This window comes from Boleophthalmus pectinirostris, unplaced genomic scaffold (genome assembly GCF_026225935.1).
Source record: "Boleophthalmus pectinirostris isolate CB_2022bp ecotype Guang Dong unplaced genomic scaffold, ASM2622593v1 HiC_scaffold_10, whole genome shotgun sequence".
NCBI classification, from domain to species: Eukaryota; Metazoa; Chordata; class Actinopteri; order Gobiiformes; family Gobiidae; genus Boleophthalmus; species Boleophthalmus pectinirostris.
This window is the reverse complement of record NW_026570971.1, coordinates 18,388,016-18,408,652: the sequence shown is the minus strand read 5'-3', so window position 1 is coordinate 18,408,652 and position 20,637 is coordinate 18,388,016. Positions and strand designations below refer to the sequence as shown.

The 20,637-nt window shown below is 42.9% G+C and overlaps 2 protein-coding genes across 2 annotated transcripts; both read left to right on the top strand.

The window, feature by feature from the left end:
• The first annotated feature begins 14,128 nt into the window (after positions 1–14,128).
• On the top strand, positions 14,129–17,007 carry LOC110155609 (complement component C1q receptor-like). The gene has a single exon (XM_020919745.2). The coding sequence runs from the start codon at positions 14,348–14,350 to the stop codon at positions 16,049–16,051; it is 1,704 nt and encodes a 567-aa protein (XP_020775404.2). The 5' UTR covers positions 14,129–14,347; the 3' UTR covers positions 16,052–17,007.
• Positions 17,008–18,645: 1,638 nt separating this feature from the next.
• Positions 18,646–20,177, top strand: LOC110155645 (thrombomodulin-like). Its single transcript, XM_020919793.2, has one exon. The coding sequence runs from the start codon at positions 18,725–18,727 to the stop codon at positions 19,835–19,837; it is 1,113 nt and encodes a 370-aa protein (XP_020775452.2). The 5' UTR covers positions 18,646–18,724; the 3' UTR covers positions 19,838–20,177.
• Positions 20,178–20,637: the final 460 nt, after the last annotated feature.

Below are 20,637 nucleotides of genomic sequence, written 5' to 3'. Positions count from 1 at the left end.
TTCTTACCTGAGACCAGAGCACCACAGGAAAATATGGATTATGACTGATTAAATTAAAATGGTGATTAGTTAGATCTTTTAGAAACACATTTTTCTTGTAACTAAAACTCGTTTGGTTTGTTAGAAAGATCCTTGAAGGTAAATACTTCTGTTAGCCTTTGCTCACTAATCCATCATAAAGTGACACATGCTTGTGAGTATGTATGCAAATCAGTTCAAGCACACCTGGCAACACCTCAGTAGGAGTCATCACCTTCTCACTTTGAAATGTATGTCCTCCAGTCATCTCAGGCTATATGAACATGGTGCTTTGTAAGATTAGCGATCAAATAGAGTAAGGACATGCTGCTGGAGGACAGGCTGTCGGTCTGTGTCCAGGGCAGGTCTGGGCTCTGTCCATATCTGTTGTAACAAGAATAAACCTTGGTCTATAGTCCAGAAAATCTCTTATTTATCATTAAGAGATACTTAATTTTTTACTCAACACATTAGTTGGTAGCATACTTTATTTATTTATTTGTGTTAAACATTAATCAAAGTCAATAATTTCATTCTGCCTGATACCAAATGAAATGGTAACTTATCAATGATTAACCAGAATGACAGGTAAGGCCAGAAAACAAACACAGCATGTGTGTGTAACTATTAAAGCTATATTTTTGTTCCTGCACCTGTGATAGATAGATAATTATTGTTGACAGTATGTTTTAAGGTGAAAAAATGCATAGCACACTCGGTTGGCCGATGTCCAAATACTATTTTATTAACAAAATAACGTTTCAGCAAAAAAAGCCTTCATCAGATATTTTTCTTGTCTTGGACCACAGCACAGAAAATGGTTGCCAGCCCAGGTGCCCATATACCCACTCAATGAATGGGAGGTCCCAAAGTGAGGTCACCCAGTGAGTTCAGCCCATTCTACAACAAGAAACAACAGTTTACATAAAAAAAACATTTTATAAAATACAGAAATAGTTTGTCTATCACAAAAAACATCTTAAATCAAACTCCACATTCAGTCCATGAGGAGTAAGAGTTTTAAGATGGTGAATCCAGAAGTGCTCTCTTTTTGACAGGATTACCACCTCTAGGGGGCAGTTCCACATGTTCAATGCCAATATATCTTAAGGAAGAGATAGGATGGTTAAAATCAACAAAATGAGCCGCCACAGGATAGTTCATGTTTTTACATCTGATTGTACTCCTCTGCTCTGCAATCCGTGTTTTTAAAGCCCTGCTGGTTTTACCCACATAAGCTTTACCACAGGGGCAGGTGATCATATAAATCACAGATTTGGTATTACAGGATATAATTCCTTTGATCGTTATTTCTTTACCAGTGTGAGGGTGCTTAAAACTGTTGCAGCGATATGTATAGTTACACTGACTGCACCCACCACAACGACGATTTCCATCAGGAATAGGAGTCAGTATAGTTTGGCATGATGTGGTTTGATTAGGAGGAAGGTAGGAGTGCACAAGTCTATCTCCAAGGTTTCTTCCTCTTTTATACACCACTAGGGGGTGCTCTTTGAAAGCCACACCCAATGAAGGGTCAGTTTTTAGTATATGCCAATGTTTAGTTATGATGTTTTTAAGTTGTTCTGCGGGTTTTGAGTATCCAGTAGAAAATATAATCCGCTTATTGGCATTTTTTGGAGGGTTGACCCTCAGAAAATCAGATCTAGGTTTTCCTTTAACTTTAGTGGCAGCATCATTTAAAATAGATTTCTTATAACCCCTTTGTTCAAAGTTTGTCATCATATTACTTAAATTTCTTTCAAAGTCATCAGTTTTGTGGCATATTCTTTTAAGCCTACAAAATTGGCTGTATGAGAGACTCTTTTTCAATGGAAGTGGATGTTGAGAGTCAGCTCTAAGTAAAGAATTTCGAGCTGTAGGCTTTTTATATAAGTCCGTGTACAGCTGATTACCCTCTCTGATGATCCACAAGTCCAAAAAACTCAAGCGCTGTTGATCATAATCCATGGTAAAAGATATATATGAGGAGCGCGAGTTCAGATAAGCAAAAAATGACTCAAGTCTCAATTTAGTACCTTTGAACAAGAAAAAATGTCGTCCAAATATCTCTTCCATAGACATATGTTTTCTTTGAATTCATTATCATGATAGATAAACTTTTCCTCAAACAGACCCATGTATAAGTTACAGAAGGATGGTGAGAAAGGGCTACCCATAGGTACTCCGTGTTTTTGAATGTAAAAAGTGTCCTGAAAAACCCAATAGTTGTTTTTCAATATAAGCCACGCCATATCCAGAATAGAATTCAAAGAGGGGACCTCAATGTTCAATTTGGTCACATAATGTTTCATTGCCTCAATACCCCCATCATGTGGAATGGAGGTGTACATAGTGTTTATATCAAAAGATACCAAATACCATTCCTCTTCATTGGAGACACAGTCTATAGATTCAACAAAATTTATCATATGACCTGTATCCTTTATGAAGGAAGGCAAAGCTTCAGCTGCAGGTCTGATAATACTATCAATAAAAATAGACAGATTAGATGTAAGTGAGCCAATACTGGCTACAATTGGTCTCCCTGGTGGATTTTCAAGGCTTTTGTGTATTTTTGGCAATATATGGAAAGTAGGAATAATAGGGTAGTCCACTTTAAGAAAGCTGGCAACCATTTTGTGTGCTGTGGTCCAAGACAAGAAAAATATCTGATGAAGGCTTTTTTTGCCGAAACGTTATTTTGTTAATAAAATAGTATTTGGACATCGGCCAACCGAGTGTGCTATGCATTTTTTCACCCTGATCTGGCTACTCCTTGCATTTGCACCTCTGCAGGAATCTTGGTGTGCGTTTTCTGTCTTTTTATGACAGTATGTTTTAAAACACGTAGTAATTATAAGGTAGAAAGTTACTTACAAAGAATAAGGAGACATTATTTTTATTTTCTATGTTCTCTTTTGAGTTTGTAATTTACCAGTATTATTCCTCTTTTTTAATTTTTTTTTTTTTTCTGGACAGAAGACAGAAGAAAACATCCAAAAATAGTACCATGGGAGGGCAGTAAGTTGTATTAGGTTATATTATAAGGCAGTACTCATAGGTACTAGTAATTATAGTAAATAGTAGTGCTCAAAAGCGTACTTTCACTACTTTTCACATTTTGCACACTTATGTGTATTTAATTTCAAGAAATATATATCATACAAATACATTTATTACAATTTTTTTAATGTCTGTCCTTAATGAAGGAAAGTGTGCCCTGCAGTTTAGTAAAAAATTGCCCATTACCCAGTTAAATCCAGCAGATGGCAGTATGTGGTCCTCATTTGTCAATGATTTTTTTTTTTTTTTTTACATTAAATCAGTTCATTACACCACAGTGGTTCAGTGGTTAAAGCAGTAATCCCCTCAACCCAAAGGTTGAAGCATCAATTCTCACCCAGCCAAGTTCTGTTGTGTTAGGCAAGACAGCTCACCCACCTTGTCTAGTGTCAACTAGTATTAGACAAGATATTATTTCATTCATTTTTACTTTTTTTTTTTTTTTTGTCACACTTGTTTCATCTATTACACTTATCCCAATGTTAATGACAGCATTATTGCAGCATTATTGTTTACCATGAGCCGTTAGTGACATTTTCTCTATACTAACAGAATGCATGTACTGGGGGAGGAGTGCCTTACCCTATTTCCTGTGATTGTAGTTGGGGTACTTCCCGTATTTAAACTGTGCTTATGGTCTTGACAAACACAGGAAGTGTGTCTAGATTCACACAAACCAACCACTTTCAGTCATAAAAACAGTCAATTTAGAGTACAAACAAGTGCACCATGTCTCTCTATTGAGCCTAATTTAGCTTGTGTAACGTTTGTATTTTCAGAGTTGAATTTTTGTTGTATTTTAGTGGTGAATAGTAGTACACGTTGTAAGTCATTTAGTCTATTCAGTCATTAATTTCATAACTCAACATTTCATCAAAACCTGAACTGCCATAAAACAAACATTTACAGAAGTAGTAAAATAGAAAAACTTGAAGAGTGAGTGCATCAGAGGGTCAAATCAAGCGTTAGGCAGGTGCTCTTTGAGGATCCAGGAGGTGTAGACTGGAAAAAATACATAGATCTGAGTAAAAGGTCTTTATTTAGGCAATGCACAGTGCTATCCTGATGTGGCAACCGAGGGGTTCAACACTCCGGGAAATGTTAAGTTTTATGGTGAGTTGCTGCAACAACGCCACCCCAAAGCTAGTTTGGGGAAATTAAATCTAAATGTAAGGCCCACAGGTAAGCATATCATTAAGAGAGAGAGCCAGGTTCCATCATTTGCACAAATCTTTATTTCTTTCTATTTTAAAAGACAGATTTAAGTGGTTTAAAAGTAGCTACGTCCATAAAAATCAGCAAACAGTAAAACACTACAGTGAGAGAACGAGTACACAATATTGAAAATGCAAAACAAAACCCCAAAACCCGAAGCAAAACTGAAGCAAAACAAAACAGAGCAAAACAAAATAAAACAAAGCAAAACAAAAAACAAAAAGCAAAACAAAATAAAACAAAATAAAAACAAAAAGCAAAAAAAAAACAAAATAACAAGCAAAACAAAATAAAAAAAGCAAAACAAAATAAAACAAAGCAAACAAAAAAACAAAAGCAAAACAAAATAAAACAAAAAGCAAAACAAAATAAAACAAAAAGCAAAACAGCAAACAAAACACAGCAAACAAAACACAGCAAACAAAACACAGCAAACAAAACACAGCAAACAAAACACAGCAAACAAAACACAGCAGAGGTGGTGTCCTCACGCCGCTGCAGGCCCCCGCTGACACCTAGAAAATTAAATTTTGGAATTAAGATCGGAGCCTGCAGTGCAAGGATCTGGGCTAAACATACCGTGGTTGAAGGTGACGGTGCGTAATCCCCAGGCTGAATCAAAGGCAACTACACAGGATAACGCCGTCCAGAAGTGGTCCAGACAACGTGGACCGGCACACGCTACAAACATACAATTTATAGTGGTTTGGCACAGGTAGCACGTGATAAGGGTTTGGTTACCTGCCGCCGCGGTTTAAGAGACACGGCGGCGCACCGCCAAGCGCAATGGAGAGGGACTCGCTCGGCTCACCCGTGGAGCTACAAAGAGACACCGGTAAAAGTATGGGCACGGATGAATGAGTGGAGAAGTATCGGGCGTGCATTACCTTATCAGCCCTAGGTGCTCCGTGATTCGGAGACGCGAGGGACAGATGTGGTGAGAGCACCGGCCAAGCAGCGACACTAAAAGGAAACGTGATAGAAAATTTGATGTAACGGGCATGGAATTTACCAAGTGAACGTTACCTGAGCTGGAGGACAGAGCGGCCACAAGGAGAGGCCCGGAAGAGCGTGTGAGCCAAAAGGGGGAACGACTGAGAAGGGAGCGCTTAAATAGCCCACCAGCGCAGCGCCACGGAACGCCAGGTAAGAGCACCTGCAGCCTAGACCCTCAAAGCCGGTTTTGCCACATTCTACCCCCCCGGTTTGCATCGTCGACCCGACGATGAAGAGATGCATCTTAGCACCATGGTCTAAACACCATAGGTGGCCCTAGATGACGATTCGGCCACATCAACTCCCCTAGATGGCTGTCCAGCTATGGACCTTGGAAGATGATGGGGATTTTGGTGGTGGCCAGCTGTTGACCGAGTAGACCTGCGCACGGTGACCTGATCAGGATAACAACGAGTTGCTGGCTCAGGTGCAGACGGCGCCTGGCCAGCCGAAGGAGCAAGAAGAGCCGCTGATGGTTCTGGAGCCCTAGAAACTTGCGATAAAGAGGCCCGAGAGGGTGGGGGCGGCACCACTACTGCAGGGAGCAAGGCTGCTGGCGGTGAGGCAGACACCTGCACAAATAAGTCATCCTCAAAGGACAGTTCGTCGTCCGGCACTGGAGCTGAAGGTGCAACAGGAGGACTCACGACCGGTAGGGGAGCCGGAGAGTCACTATTATGCAAGGGCTTCAGCAAGGACCGGTGTATTCTTTTCACTTTGGTCTGCTGATCCACTGGGGCCACAGTGTATACAACACCACCTTCTCTTGGGGCTTGAAGCACTACATGGGTGACTGGGCCCCACAGATCTTGGGTCTTTCGACGACCCTTGGCACTGTGGTCGTGAAGTAGCACCAGTTGGCCTTCCTTAAGTACCACCTCTCTTACGTTCTGGTCATGATTTGCCTTTCTGCGTGCAGCAGCTAAGCGTAGTCTCTCCCTGGCACCATCAAAGGCCACCTGAAGGCGTGCCTGGTGCTCCTGCACCCACTCATGCACAGTTCCCCCCACAGGTTCTGGCACCCGACTGAGCAGGAAGTCGATCGGCAGTCGCGGCTCCTGCCCAAACATCAAAAAGAAGGGCGACTCGCCTGTAGACTGATGAGGAGTGGTGTTGTAGGCGTACAGCACCTGAGGCAGGCAAGAACTCCAGTCTCTCTTACGGGATGTAGGCAGCGCACGCAACATGTTGTGCAGCGTGCGGTTGAAGCGTTCGCACTGCCCATTACCTGCTGGGTGGTATGGGGTAGTGCGAGACTTGATGATCCCGTACAAGCTGCACAACTGCTGAATGAGTTTACTTTCAAAATTCCGGCCCTGGTCGGAGTGGATGCGAGCCGGCACACCAAACTTCGCAAACCACTCCGTGACCAGGACCTGCGCCACTGTAGAGGCGAGCTGGTTGCGGGTTGGGACGGCCAAGGTGTATTCGCTAAAAACATCGGTCATTATCAGCACATTCTCCAGACCATCAGGGGTTGGCTCCAGTAGTGTAAAGTCGACTGCAACAATCTCATTCGGCTGCGAGGCCAGTAAGTGGCTCATGAACGCGTGCGCAACAGGTTGATTGTCCTTTGCATACTGACATCTCTCGCAAGCCTGGCACCATTGGGCTACCTCACGGGACATACCAGGCCAATAGCACCTGGAACGCAACAGGGCTAAAGTCCTTTCTATACCTTGGTGTCCATGCTCCTGATGGACTTGGGTGAGGGCATCCTGAACAAGGGCTCTGGGCAGAAGAAGTTGATACACAGCCCCACCACCATCAGGACGAAACACCTGCCGATACAGCAGCCCCTCTAACTCAACCAAGCGGTCCCACTGGGCCAGCACTACAAGGGCAGCGGAAGAAAGGGCTTGTCGCTCTATACGAGTGGGCTGTCGATTCTGTTGCCAGAAGGTCAGGATCTCCTGAAGGGTGGGGTCAGACTGCTGAAGCTCCCGGAGGTCAGCAGGGGCAACATAAGGGAGGACAGTCACCACAGACTGTGTTGCCCGTGTAGCTACTCCTTGCAAAGCTTGCTGCAACTGCTCAGGCAAGCACGTGCCCAAGGCCCTGGATGCCGATACCTGTGAAGTGGTGCCAGGCTGACGAGACAAAGCGTCAGCGTTTTTATTACACTTACCTGATCGGTACTTCAACTCAAAATCAAACGAAGCTAACTGGGCGGCCCAACGCTGCTCAACAGCTCCCAGTTTGGCAGACGCAAGATGGCTCAGGGGGTTGTTGTCAGTATAGACCATGCATCTATGGCCTAGGAGATACTCCCTGAACTTCTCAGTCATAGCCCACTTAAGGCCCAGCAACTCAAGCTTCATGGAGCTGTAGTTGGACATATTACGCTCAGTCGGACTCAGCCCTCGACTGGCGTAGGCAATAGGCCGCACCTTCCCTTCCTGCTCCTGGGAGAGCACTGCCCCCAATCCAGCATGACTTGCATCAACCTCCAAAATGAATGGGAGGGAGAAGTCAGCGTAGGCAAGTACCGGAGCCATGGTGAGCTTGGCTTTTAGAGCCTCAAAGCTCTGCTGACATTCTGGGGTCCAGGGTCCAGCATCACTCTGGACGGGCCTTTTCCTGGACTTCTTACCAGTCAGTTCAGCAACTCTGCGATGTAGGGGAGCAGCCAGTTTGGCGAAACCCTCGACAAAACGTCGGTAGTAGCTGGCGAATCCAAGGAAGGAACGGAGTTCCGTAGCCGTGGATGGTGTAGGCCAGTTAACTACTACTTCAATTTTGCTGGGGTCCGTGGCAACTCCCTGATCGGAGATCACATAACCCAGGTAGTGCACCTCCCGCTGGAAGAAACGGCACTTGCTCAGTTTAGCCTTGAGCCCTTCTTTCTGCAACCTCCCCAGCACCACGCCCAGCCTCTCCAGATGTTGCTGTACCGTGGACGAAAATATAACAATATCATCCAGGTAAAGAAGGAGCGACTGGCATTGCTGGTCCCCAAAGACACGTTGCATCAACCGTTGGAAGGTGCTGGGGGCGTTGCAGAGCCCAAAAGGCATACGATTCCACTCAAACAAACCGAAGGGCATACAGAAAGCTGTTTTGTGCCGGTCACTCTCTGCAACAGGGACTTGGTTATACCCGCTGGCCAGGTCCATAGTGGAAAACCAGCGGGCCCCTGTCAAAGCATCGAGTGACTCTTCGATTCGTGGTAGCGGAAAAGCATCCTTTTGGGTCTTCAGATTGAGTTGACGGTAGTCAACGCACAGACGAATGCTGCCATCCTTTTTCCGGACTAAGACAATAGGTGAAGCATATGGGCTGGAGCTCTCTCTAATAATTTGTGCTTTCAAGAGCTGATTGATATGCTCTTTCACCAACTCATATTCCGATGGAGGAATGCGGCGGTATCGCTGCCGGACCGGGACATCATCCAAGTAGGGGGATGTCGTGAGTGATCAGGTTGGTACAACCCAAATCCTGATCATTTGCAGCAAACACAGAGGTGTACTTTCTAAGCAGTGACCGCACCTTCACCTGTTCTTCAGGGGACAGGAAGGACAGGTCAATTTCTGCAAACAGGTCCGCAGCTGGAGCAGCAGCAGTTTTGTGAGGAGACACTCGCAGCCACTGGGGGAACCTCTGTCACCCCTGCTGGAAGGCTCACCACTGTGACATCGTCCAGTGTCCCTACTAGGGTACGAGGATAAAGCAGCACGTCATTGTCACCAACATTGACAATTGGAACATAAGCGGTACCCCTGACCACCTGAACCAAGGCTGGTGATGCCAACAAACCTGCTGGCAGACCAGCCTCCAGGGGTTCAAACAATGCTGTGGTACTGGAGTACCGCTCAGAACAGGTAGCAGCAACAATCTTCATAGCACCCCCTGGGACTCGAACGACCCTCCTTCCCTGCACCTTAACCTTACCTGGCTGTTTTGGGGAAGGCTGCAGGTCCGCAGCATGACATTTTTGGAGGGCGTCTACCAACTGAGCAGGGGATGCTACCACGGGATCGGTGTTGAACAGAGACGGTCCAAACTGTCCAAATAACTCCTGGTAGCATTTCCGAAGAATGTTCATTCCCAACACTCCAGGGATTGGTGGGGAAACATTCCCTGGGGGGTCCCCAACTATTAAAAACACCACAGTGGGGCATCATTTTACCGCAGAGCTCAACAGTTAACTCTAAATAGCCGATGTAGGGGATTTCAAGTCCATTGGCTGCTCTGAGCTGGAGCCAATGACAAGCCTTTAAGCGTTCCTCCCCCCAGGGCTCAAAATACTGCCGAAAGAACCCTTCGGTCACAGTAGACACCATTGATCCTGTATCAACTAGGCATGGCACAGTCGTTCCAGCCATATTCACATCGATATGTGGGCAGGACGCAATCAACTTGGGTGCATCTGCCAAACCCTTAAACACACTAGTTGAGCCTGTGGATGCCCCACCCGAGCTTTGGCTCTGCAGCACGGTGGCGCTAGTTTTCCGCCTGGGGACCGAACTGGCACTGTGTGGGTCGGTTTTCCCATTGACTAGGGACATGAAGGCCATCACAATGTCGGGCGATATGGCCAGACTGCTGGCAACGATTGCACACAATGGGGCCCCGACGCGGTGAGCGACTACGCTGTGGACCGACCTGCGCAGCCTGTAACAGGGCGATACTCTTGGTCAGCAGATCAAGTTGTTCCTGCTGCTTTTTCAGAAGCTCTTTCACCTCACTTACCTCAGTTGGGGCGTGGCGAGTGGTCAGTGATGGTTCCCCATGCACGGCGTATTGAAGGCCAAAGGCTGCAGGCACTGAATTACTACGCCCGCGCATGCCAGCTGGCAGACCCTTGCGCTCCCATCTCATCGCCTCCCCCCTGACCACAAGCAAAGACGCGGTGGGATCCTGGCGAACATATTGTTTTAAAGTGCGCTGCAATGAACCATCCAGTACATGTTCAATAAACTGATCGCGCAACAAGGACTCTGCATTTGACAAAGGTGCGGGAGCACATGCTTTAACCTTATCCATGAGGCTCAGCAGGGCAAGAGAGAACTCCTGTAATGTCTCCCCCTCTTGTTGCTTCCGGGAAAAGAATTGTTCTTGCAAGGCCACATACGATTCGGAGCACCCATACAACTCTTGAAGGATAGAGATCATTTCCTCTGGGTCGCTTCGTTCCTCCTCGGAGCGAAATTTGATCTCATTACGGGCCTCACCTTCCAGATGGTCGTACAAGAAGAAAGCCTGATCTGCCCGTGACAGGTGTCGCGCCCTCATGCAAGCCCGAACCTCCTCCACCCATTCACCCAAGCCGATGCCAGTGTGCCCCCTAAACATTGGACATCTCCTATCACGAGGTATGAATACTAACCTATCGGCGCGAGGAGTAGGTTGAGCTGTGAGTGCAGTAGAAGGACCTGCACCAGAACTGGAGGTTGCCTGCGCTGAACGCAGCCTGTCGTTATCGGCAGTCAGCTGAGCTATTTGGTTCCTGAGGTTCTCTAGCTCTTCCTCCATTGGGACGCGCAAGTTCAGCCAAAATCTAACAAAAAAAGGAAGGTCCCACACACCACCCACTGCTGTTTTGCTTCTGAAAAAAAGGAATGTATTAATCAAAAAGGAATTACAATTGACATTCGACAAGACAGTGCAATTCAAGAGTACAACGATCTTGAAGCAGTAGTTAATCAAGTTAATGTTTTGAACTGCCACCACAATAAAAGATGGACAAACCAGTTACTCCAGCACCTTACTGCTAATACAGTTACAAATATACACAGCAAATCAAAATATATCACAACAAAATCAAAAGAAATCACAGCAAACTAAAACATGCAAAAAAAAGAACAAATAAACATGCAAGACAATAAGCATGGAGCTGGATGACACCCAATACCGATAGCAAGTAGCAAAATTTTTATATATTTTTTTTTCTTCTATAGCACTACTGGTCTTCCATAGCCACAATAATCATGATTTAAATGGAACCTGGGCCTCTGCTTTGATATATCCTGCCAACAACGCCAAGAATGTGGCAACCGAGGGGTTCAACACTCCGGGAAATGTTAAGTTTTATGGTGAGTTGCTGCAACAACAACGCCACCCAAAGCTAGTAGTTTGGGGAAATTAAATCTAAATGTAAGGCCCACAGGTAAGCATATCATTAAGAGAGAGAGCCAGGTTCCATCATTTGCACAAATCTTTATTTCTTTCTATTTTAAAAGACAGATTTAAGTGGTTTAAAAGTAGCTACGTCCATAAAAATCAGCAAACAGTAAAACACTACAGTGAGAGAACGAGTACACAATATTGAAAATGCAAAACAAAACCCCAAAACCCGAAGCAAAACTGAAGCAAAACAAAACAGAGCAAAACTAAATAAAACAAAACAGAGCAAAACTAAATAAAACAAAATAAAACAAAAAAGAGCAAAACAAAATAAAACAAAAGCAAAACAAAATAAAACAAAAAGCAAAACAAAATAAAACAAAAAGCAAAACAAAATAAAACAAAAAGCAAAACAAAATAAAACAAAAAGCAAAACAAAATAAAACAAAAAGCAAAACAAAATAAAACCAAAAGCAAAACAAAATAAAACAAAAAGCAAAACAAAACAAAACAAAAAACAACAGCAACAAAAACACAGCAAACAAAACACAGCAAACAAAACACAGCAAACACACAGCAAACAAAACAAAAAACAGCAAACAAAACACAGCAGAGGTGGTGTCCTCACGCCGCTGCAGGCCCCCGCTGACACCTAGAAAATTAAATTTTGGAATTAAGATCGGAGCCTGCAGTGCAAGGATCTGGGCTAAACATACCGTGGTTGAAGGTGACGGTGCGTAATCCCCAGGCTGAATCAAAGGCAACTACACAGGATAACGCCGTCCAGAAGTGGTCCAGACAACGTGGACCGGCACACGCTACAAACATACAATTTATAGTGGTTTGGCACAGGTAGCACGTGATAAGGGTTTGGTTACCTGCCGCCGCGGTTTAAGAGACACGGCGGCGCACCGCCAAGCGCAATGGAGAGGGACTCGCTCGGCTCACCCGTGGAGCTACAAAGAGACACCGGTAAAAGTATGGGCACGGATGAATGAGTGGAGGAGTATCGGGCGTGCATTACCTTATCAGGGAGACGAAAGCGCGCCCTAGGTGCTCCGTGATTCGGAGACGCGAGGGACAGATGTGGTGAGAGCACCGGCCAAGCAGCGACACTAAAAGGAAACGTGATAGAAAATTTGATGTAACGGGCATGGAATTTACCAAGTGAACGTTACCTGAGCTGGAGGACAGAGCGGCCACAAGGAGAGGCCCGGAAGAGCGTGTGAGCCAAAAGGGGGAACGACTGAGAAGGGAGCGCTTAAATAGCCCACCAGCACAGCGCCACGGAACGCCAGGTAAGAGCACCTGCAGCCTAGACCCTCAAAGCCGGTCTTGCCACACTGACAAGTCAAAGTGTCTCGGATCTCCTTCTATTTTTTTCTAGAAGTAAAAAAGATATTCTGTTGCTTAATTGTTTTCCATGAGAAGCATCATGTAAATATGAAAGTGTTAATTAACAGAACTAGTAAAAGTAATAGATTATATAATTTTAAGATTTCATTGTTTGATTTTAAGATTTTATTATTTGTTTTTAAAGCTTTGAATGTTCTGGCCACACAGTTCGTCTGGGACCTCATCCAAATTTACACCCACGCATGAGCTCTGAGGTCCGAGATTCAGCTCTACCTCGTGGTGCCTAAAACGAGACTTAAAACCAGAGGGACAGGACCTTCTCTGTGGTTGGCCCTAAGCTCTGGAACACTCTGCCCCCCACATCCGAACAGCCTCCACAGTGGAGAGTTTTAGGTCTCTTCTTAAGACCCACTTTTATTCTCTGGCTTTTAACACCGTGTGAGTTGTGTGGTCCTCTGTGTCTTTTATTTATTTCATGTGTTTTTGTTTTTAAATGTATTTTATTGGCTTTATTTATTTATTGCTATTCTATGATTTTGCTTTTATTTTATTTTATTTTACTGGTTTTATTATTTTAAGACTAGTATGATTAAATCTGAGTTTATTTTATTTTATTATTGTTGTTATTAGTATGTATCTGTGCAGCACTTTGGAAGCTGTTTGTGAAATGTGCTATAGAAATAAAGTGGATTGGATTAGATTGAATGAAAGGTGTATGGTTGTCTTTGACAGCTGGGTATCTAGTCTTTAATACTATTTGGAAATGTTATGCTATTTGCATGAAATGTTCTACAGTATGACATTAAATATGTCTATGTTTATGGATAAAGTCGGTGACACTGCCAGGCCAAGTCACAGGTCAGATGTGAGCAATTACAAAAAAAAAAAAAACTGTAATTGAAAAGTGCTACACTGTGTAACATTTAGGGCAAAGCATTAACATTAAGCACAACATTTCAAGTAGCTGGCAAAAAATGTATTTAATTTTTTTTCTTTCTTTCTTTTGGTACAAGACACTTTTTGATAGTCATTTTTTTTTTGGCATAATTTCAACCACTATATTCACTTGCATTTCCTACTTGAAGAACAAACTCAATGTGCTAGTGCAGAGTGAAAAAACAAGTACATAGAAAAAACAAGTAGACGTAGCATGATTATTTTTAGTTAAGCTAACCTCTTCCACCTCTGATCTTAACAATAGCACAAACTCATTGCTCACTCTCCTTAATCAGCTGGCCCCATGCTCTGTCTCAGCTACTGCATTCCCTCCATCCATTCGTCACGTTGTCTCTGGCTGTTTCATGCTCACACATTGTGAGGTGTTACAATCAGCGAGTCACTAAGCTGCCCTGGCCGGAGACATCTGGAGAGGCAGTCAAAACACAACGGGCCAGGCCATTGTTTTCTGGCTCTGTAACGGAACTGGTCAGGGGGGAGAGAGAGAAAAGATCCCATATCTGCTGCGAAACATTTTTCCGTCTTTAGTTAGTCTCATGTGTACCTCACATTGTCGTAAGGAGCATGACTGTTGGCATTAGAACTCCCGCATTGTTGCCATGAGTGTACCACCACAGCTTGGTCAACAACATCTACCTGGATTTTTAGATTCTTTTGACTTTATTTTGCAAGTATGCTGCTGATTTTTCTACTGATGTTGACTTTTTCTAACGCAGAATATGAAACTTTATGTACCTCCAATGCCTGTTTCACTCTCCACTTGGATGGACTTTCATTTGTGGAGGCCAACACGAACTGCAACAACAATGGCGGCTATCTAATGACGATAAGGAGCAAAGAGGAGGAAGACATACTCCAGACGCTTCTATCACAGATCTCACTGCAGGAAAAACACTTTAAAATCCGTATTGGACTGAAACTGCATAGAGAAAGTTGTGTGATATCCCAGGAACCACTCAAAGGATTCAAATGGGTGTCAGGTGCAGAGGACTCCGAGTATTCCAACTGGGGAAGGGAGCCACATTCTACCTGCCATGAAAGATGTGTCAGCATCAGCTATAACCCAATGAGCCACAGCCACTTGAAATGGACTGATGGCAGCTGCTTAAAACCTTTTCCTTATGTGTGCATGTTTTACTTCAAAGGAATGTGCAAAGCTCTGACGATTTCCGGACCAGGACAAATAACCTACACCGTCCCATTTTCGAAGGAATCTCAAAATTACCAGTTGAAGTTGCTGCCAGTCGGGACCTATGTTGATATCATGTGTGATGGCCAGGAACCTTTCTACATTCTGTGCAGTAATGCACATAACAAGGGCTATACGTGGTCAAAACCGGGTCCTTTTTGCCAGACAAACAGAAGTTGTGCTATTAAAAATGGCGGCTGTGAACATGTTTGCAAACAGGAAGGAAAAGAAGTGACTTGCTCATGTAATAACAGTTATGAACTTAATGAAGACGGAGTTTCTTGTGGGTTGAAAAACATGTGCTCTGAAAACACTTGCCAGCATCAGTGCATCATGGGAGAAACGGGGTTCACCTGCCTTTGTCCGGACGGGATGGAACTGAGCTCGGATCAGCGCTCCTGCTTAGACATCGATGAGTGTGCATCGCAAGAAGTGTGCAGAGAAGGTTCATGTGTCAATACTGAGGGGAGTTACATCTGTAGCTGTGAAGAAGGTTTTGAGATGATTCATGGACATTGCAAGGACATCGACGAATGCGTTACCTCTAAATGTGAACACACTTGCTCGAATAGCGTTGGTTCATTTTCTTGTGACTGCAATAATGGTTTTAAATTATCAGAAGATGGTTATTCATGCGAAGATATCAATGAATGCTTGGGTAGTATTTGTAAATTTGAATGTGTCAACACCAGGGGGAGCTTTGTTTGTGCATGTCCGAGCGGCTACCAGGTCGACCGCAGTGGAGTGTGCTTTCCCACTGATGTTTCTTCGGGATCTCTTCCAGAATCTCTTTCAGAATCTCCATCAGAGTCATCAGTCGTTCTAGATGTCCAGGAAAATTTTACAGAGTCTTTGAGCAGCACTGTTGAACTACAACACGAATCTCCACACACAAACGCGCCATCTCCAGACTTCAATGATACCCACAATCAAGACCCAGTGGATACGTCTCTAGCCACAAGTCTGAGCAAATCCTTCAATAACAGGGTGATCATCTGCGTTCTCGGGTCTGTCATTCCATTGGTGGTCCTAGTGGCTATCACTGTGGGTATTTTAGCTGTTAGATGCAATCAGGTTAAAAAAGAAGTCAAGAAGAATACTGCAACAGATGGTTACTGCTGGGTGTCCTCAGGCTTGGACCCTCGGTTGGAGAAACTGTATGAGTCTATCCCCACAGATGACCTATGACCTCTCAATGATGGCTTGTCATTAGGAATGTAACACTAGCCAAAATATCATGATATTGTATCGTCATAGTTCTCACAGTAATATCATGGGCCATCACAATATATAGAATTAAGAGTTATGATACAGCAATAGCTAGGGAACTACATAGACCATAATCCTTTGCTCCATTTCAGTGTAGACTACAAGAAGAAATAACAGTTCTAAGCACTTTTAAGTCTTAGTTGTTTAGATTAAGTCTTGTCAAGGCATATTAATCAAATCAAATCAAATCAAACAAAAAAACTATTTATAAAGCGCTTTTCATACAAAAATGTAAAACAAAGTGCTGAACAGTGATTAAAAACAACCCCACATTTCCTTCCACCCACCCAACCCCCACACTTGTCTGACTACACAACCAAACAGCCCGGACAGACACACACGCACACACACACGCACAAACATGCACACACACTTACATACACACTAACATGCTAAAATACATAAAACCACACATAGTAAAATGTGAGGCTGAACACAGGCGAACCAGTTGAGAAAGCACCATCAGAGGAAATTTAAGAGGAAAAAGTAACATATTAACAGTTTTAACTGTTTAGCCTCCACAATCATATCACAATAAATATTGTACCGTGAGGTTCATACCATGACGATATCGTATCGTGAGACTTTGATATCATTACACCCCTACCTGCCGTAATATTTGATAAGGATTTTATGTGTAAAAACTGCTGTTAATGTATTTATTAAACTAAACACCTGCTACATATCTAGGTTTGCACAAATGAAAATAGTGTTAAGTCTGCTAGAATAATGTAATATATAGTTACATATCATATACTGAGTGACTCTATTTTTGTGTATTTCTACTGTTTTTTTAATTCTGTAACAACATATCTCAACCTTTAATGTGTTTGATTGAAAATGGTTCATGGTTTTTTGTTTTGTTTTCAATAAAAGTGATTTAAATGTAGAAGACCAGGCTACTGATGCTTTGACTATCACATTTTTCTGAACTGTGAACTCCCACACAGTATAGTTGAAAAGATGGCTTAGTGTGCCACCTGCTGTAAAAAACAAGTATCATCCCATAACATCTGTTGTTTTTCCACTTACGTTTTCATGAAATTTAAAACAATAGTTTAATATTAGTTACAAGTTACAAGTTTATGCTCTAATATATCATGCTATATGACTATAAGTGGGACAAGCAAACACACAAAAACTTTAAAATGTGCCTGCAATAGTTTTTTACTGAGACAAATCCGTGTGTCATTCTTTCAACGTTTTTCAAAGTGAAACCAAAAAAAAAGAAAATGAAAAAACAACTTTTTTTTCATTATTTGTCTCCAAAACTAAGATAAAAATAAAACAGACAATTTTTCAGTTTTTGATTTTGTGTCTAAATGAAAAATTTAAAAATGGATAACGTCTGTTTTCCTTGAATTAAACTGCAATGCCAGACTTTTGCACCACATACGGACTGAACCAGGACTAAACCAGGATTAAAACAGGACTGAACCAGGACTGAACCAGGACTAAACCAGGGCTAAACCAGGTCTAAACCAGGACTGAACCAGGACTAAAACAGGACTAATCCAGGATTAAACCAGGTCTAAACCAGGTCTAAACCAGTCTCATTTCTGGTTTCAGTCCCAGTCTGGTCTCGGTATGGTCCCAATCTCAGTCCTGGTCTGGTACTGGTCTCAGTCATAAACCAGGACTAAACCAGGAATAAACAAGGACTAAACCAGAGCTGAACCAGGACTAAACCAGGACTAAACAAGGACTAAACCAGGACTAAACCAGAGCTGAACCAGGACTAAACCAGAGCTGAACCAGGACTAAACCAGGAGTGTCGGGTGAGTCGGGTGATCAGGAAACTGGGACCGGGACTGAGACCGGTTTAGACCTGGTTAAGTCCTGTTTTAGACCTGTTTTAGTCCTATTTAGTCCTGTTTTAGTTATGGTTCAGTCCTGATTCAGTTCGTATGCGGTGCAAAAGTCCGGTATTGCAGTTTAAGTCACAGAAATGGGAAACAGACAGGGAAACAAATCAGTTTTTTCCATTATTCATTTAAACACAAAATTGAAAATTGAAAAAACAAATTAACGTTTGTTTTTTTTTTTTTCATTTTGATTTGAAGAAAATTGTTGTTTTTTCATTTTCTTATATTTGGTTTTATTTTGAGAATCACATGATACAAGGACTGAAACATTTTATTTATTTATTTATTTATTCTTCTTATGTCATTGTCCCTGTACACTTCTGTAAATCTCTTTGTGACAACTATAATGTGTTGTATAAATGACAAAAACTTTGAAAACTTTGGACAGTGAAAGAAGCTCACGCACATACTCTGCTGTATCTGCGCTGGGGCTAGACTACAAAAATAAATCACACAAAACAATACACCAGTTTTTATTAATCCTTTCTTACGTATTTTAAGCAATCAAGTATGGATTCTAGCTTCAACTTGAACTTCTGTGCCATGTGTTTTCCCATGAGCACACATTTGTCAGAACGTAGCTGGCCATTATCTTGCTTCCTTCCTGTCCAAATCCCAGTGCTTATACTGAGGGTGTTGCTTCCTGAATAGGCAGCCTTGAGCTCTAATGTTTTTCCCAACTCTGAACAGCTAAACAATTTAATATGATCTACTACTGCATTACAACATGGCCTATCTTCTGTGGCACTCACTCATACTGAAAGGAATAGCAATGACTTTTTGGTTGGCTTTCCTTTCTACTGCCATTGAGAAGACTGATTGCTGTAGACCCCACTGCACTGGAAGCTATTGTGTAACCGTGCACAGAGTCAAAGTGGATTTTGAGACAGCTGATGAAATTTGCCGGAGGAGCGAAGGGGAGCTGCTCTCACTTGTGGCAAATGACGACATCTTACACACGCTGGATTATGGAGGCTACGGCAACTTCTGGATTGGGTTAAGTTTACCAGACGGAACATGCAGTGACCTTTCTGCTCCGCTGAGAGGTTACAGATGGGCAAGCAGCAGTCAGACTTCAAATGTGTCGTTCAACTTCTGGGGAGATAACGTCCAGCTGTGCTCTCCACGCTGTGTGTCAACATCCCCCGACCTAAAGTGGACAGAGAGACCGTGCTTGGAGGAAATAGATGGATTTTTGTGCAAGACTGACCACGAGCATGCATGCCAAATCCAAGAATTACAAGATTATTTTCGAAGCGCCAGTGGTTGCTCAGATGGCCCTTGTGAGCACAACTGTCATGTGGTGAAAGATGGATACAGATGTTCTTGTTATGAAGGTTATGCACCAGACCCTGAAGATCCAAGAAGATGCAAACTCCACTGCACTCAACAGAAATGTCCTACTGTGTGTGACGAAATGGATAGGTCGATTTGCTCCTGTCCTGTTGGGTATATAAAGAATGAACACGTATGCGAGGATATAGATGAATGTGAGATGGAGCAGTGTGCACAGAAGTGTAAAAACTCATATGGGAGTTTTAAGTGCTCATGTTATAAAGGATTTGTTCTTCAGGATCAAGTTAAATGTGTACCCACTACAAATGACAGTGGATATGTGGACTTTACTACGCCAATAGTTCCAGAGCCTAAAAATAGTACACTGAAGGTTTCCTCTCTGTCCAGGGGAGGGTTTATCTGGCTGTGGATCTTCATAGTCCTGTTAGTGATTGCTTCTGTATGTGTGGTCAGGTGGTATGCCCTCAAGAGGCAGAGGAGGGCACAACAAAACTCCACACAAGTGACAGTCACTAAGGAGATCAATACTCAATGTCAAAACTAATGTAAAAAGCTATTTTTACTGGACTGTTGCAATAAGATGACTCATTCTGCACTGATATCAAACACTATGCAATGTAGCCTTGTGAAATTGTTAAATAAAAACACACTGATTATTTCTTTTGCACACTTGCCAGTATCACTCTGCACATAATGTTGATGAAGAAACATCACTTAATCTAAATTCATAGCCTCCTCATCAAAGAGCCCATATTACATTGATCCCCCTTGTAATGTCATGTAGTAATACAGAAAGTGCTCCAGTGTGTTTTTAAAAGCTACACATCTTCTCTAGAATCATTTGGCTTATTTCAGCGCTGGAATTTCCCATTTCTAATGAACAGAGAATTTAGAGTTTTGGATGTAGACAGACTAATAATAAAGGATTACTCAAACATGTGTGGACCAAAACACAACTCCAGGTATGTTTTTGAGGAGGAAACATTATTATAACATGGCTTAAAGCTCACAAGTCTCAATTTCATGTAATATATGTCCTTAAAAGACTGTGCCCTCTGGTGGTTGGGTTTTAGCAAAATGTTAGTTATTTCTATTGTTTTCATTTTATTTTTTATTGTTTTTACTTTTATAATTTTTATCCTATCCTAGCCTGTAAGCTCAAGAATATTGACAAGACAAATAGACCAAAAGAGTGGCAATTGAGCTTTTTTTTTTTTTTTTTCGTGCACTAGGTCAACCCTTAGATAACACAGTCTGTGTGGTGGTCATTATGTAAAGTGTGGTGGATCCAATCTGGACTGCTCTGGTTCGAGCTGACTCTGCCTCACCGCTGCTGGTAATTAT

What these genes read in the sequence shown, in the direction of transcription:
- LOC110155609 (XM_020919745.2), top strand. Translation starts at nt 14,348, where the DNA reads ATGCTGCTGATTTTTCTACTGATGTTGACTTTTTCTAACGCAGAATAT.
- LOC110155645 (XM_020919793.2), top strand. Translation starts at nt 18,725, where the DNA reads ATGGCCTATCTTCTGTGGCACTCACTCATACTGAAAGGAATAGCAATG.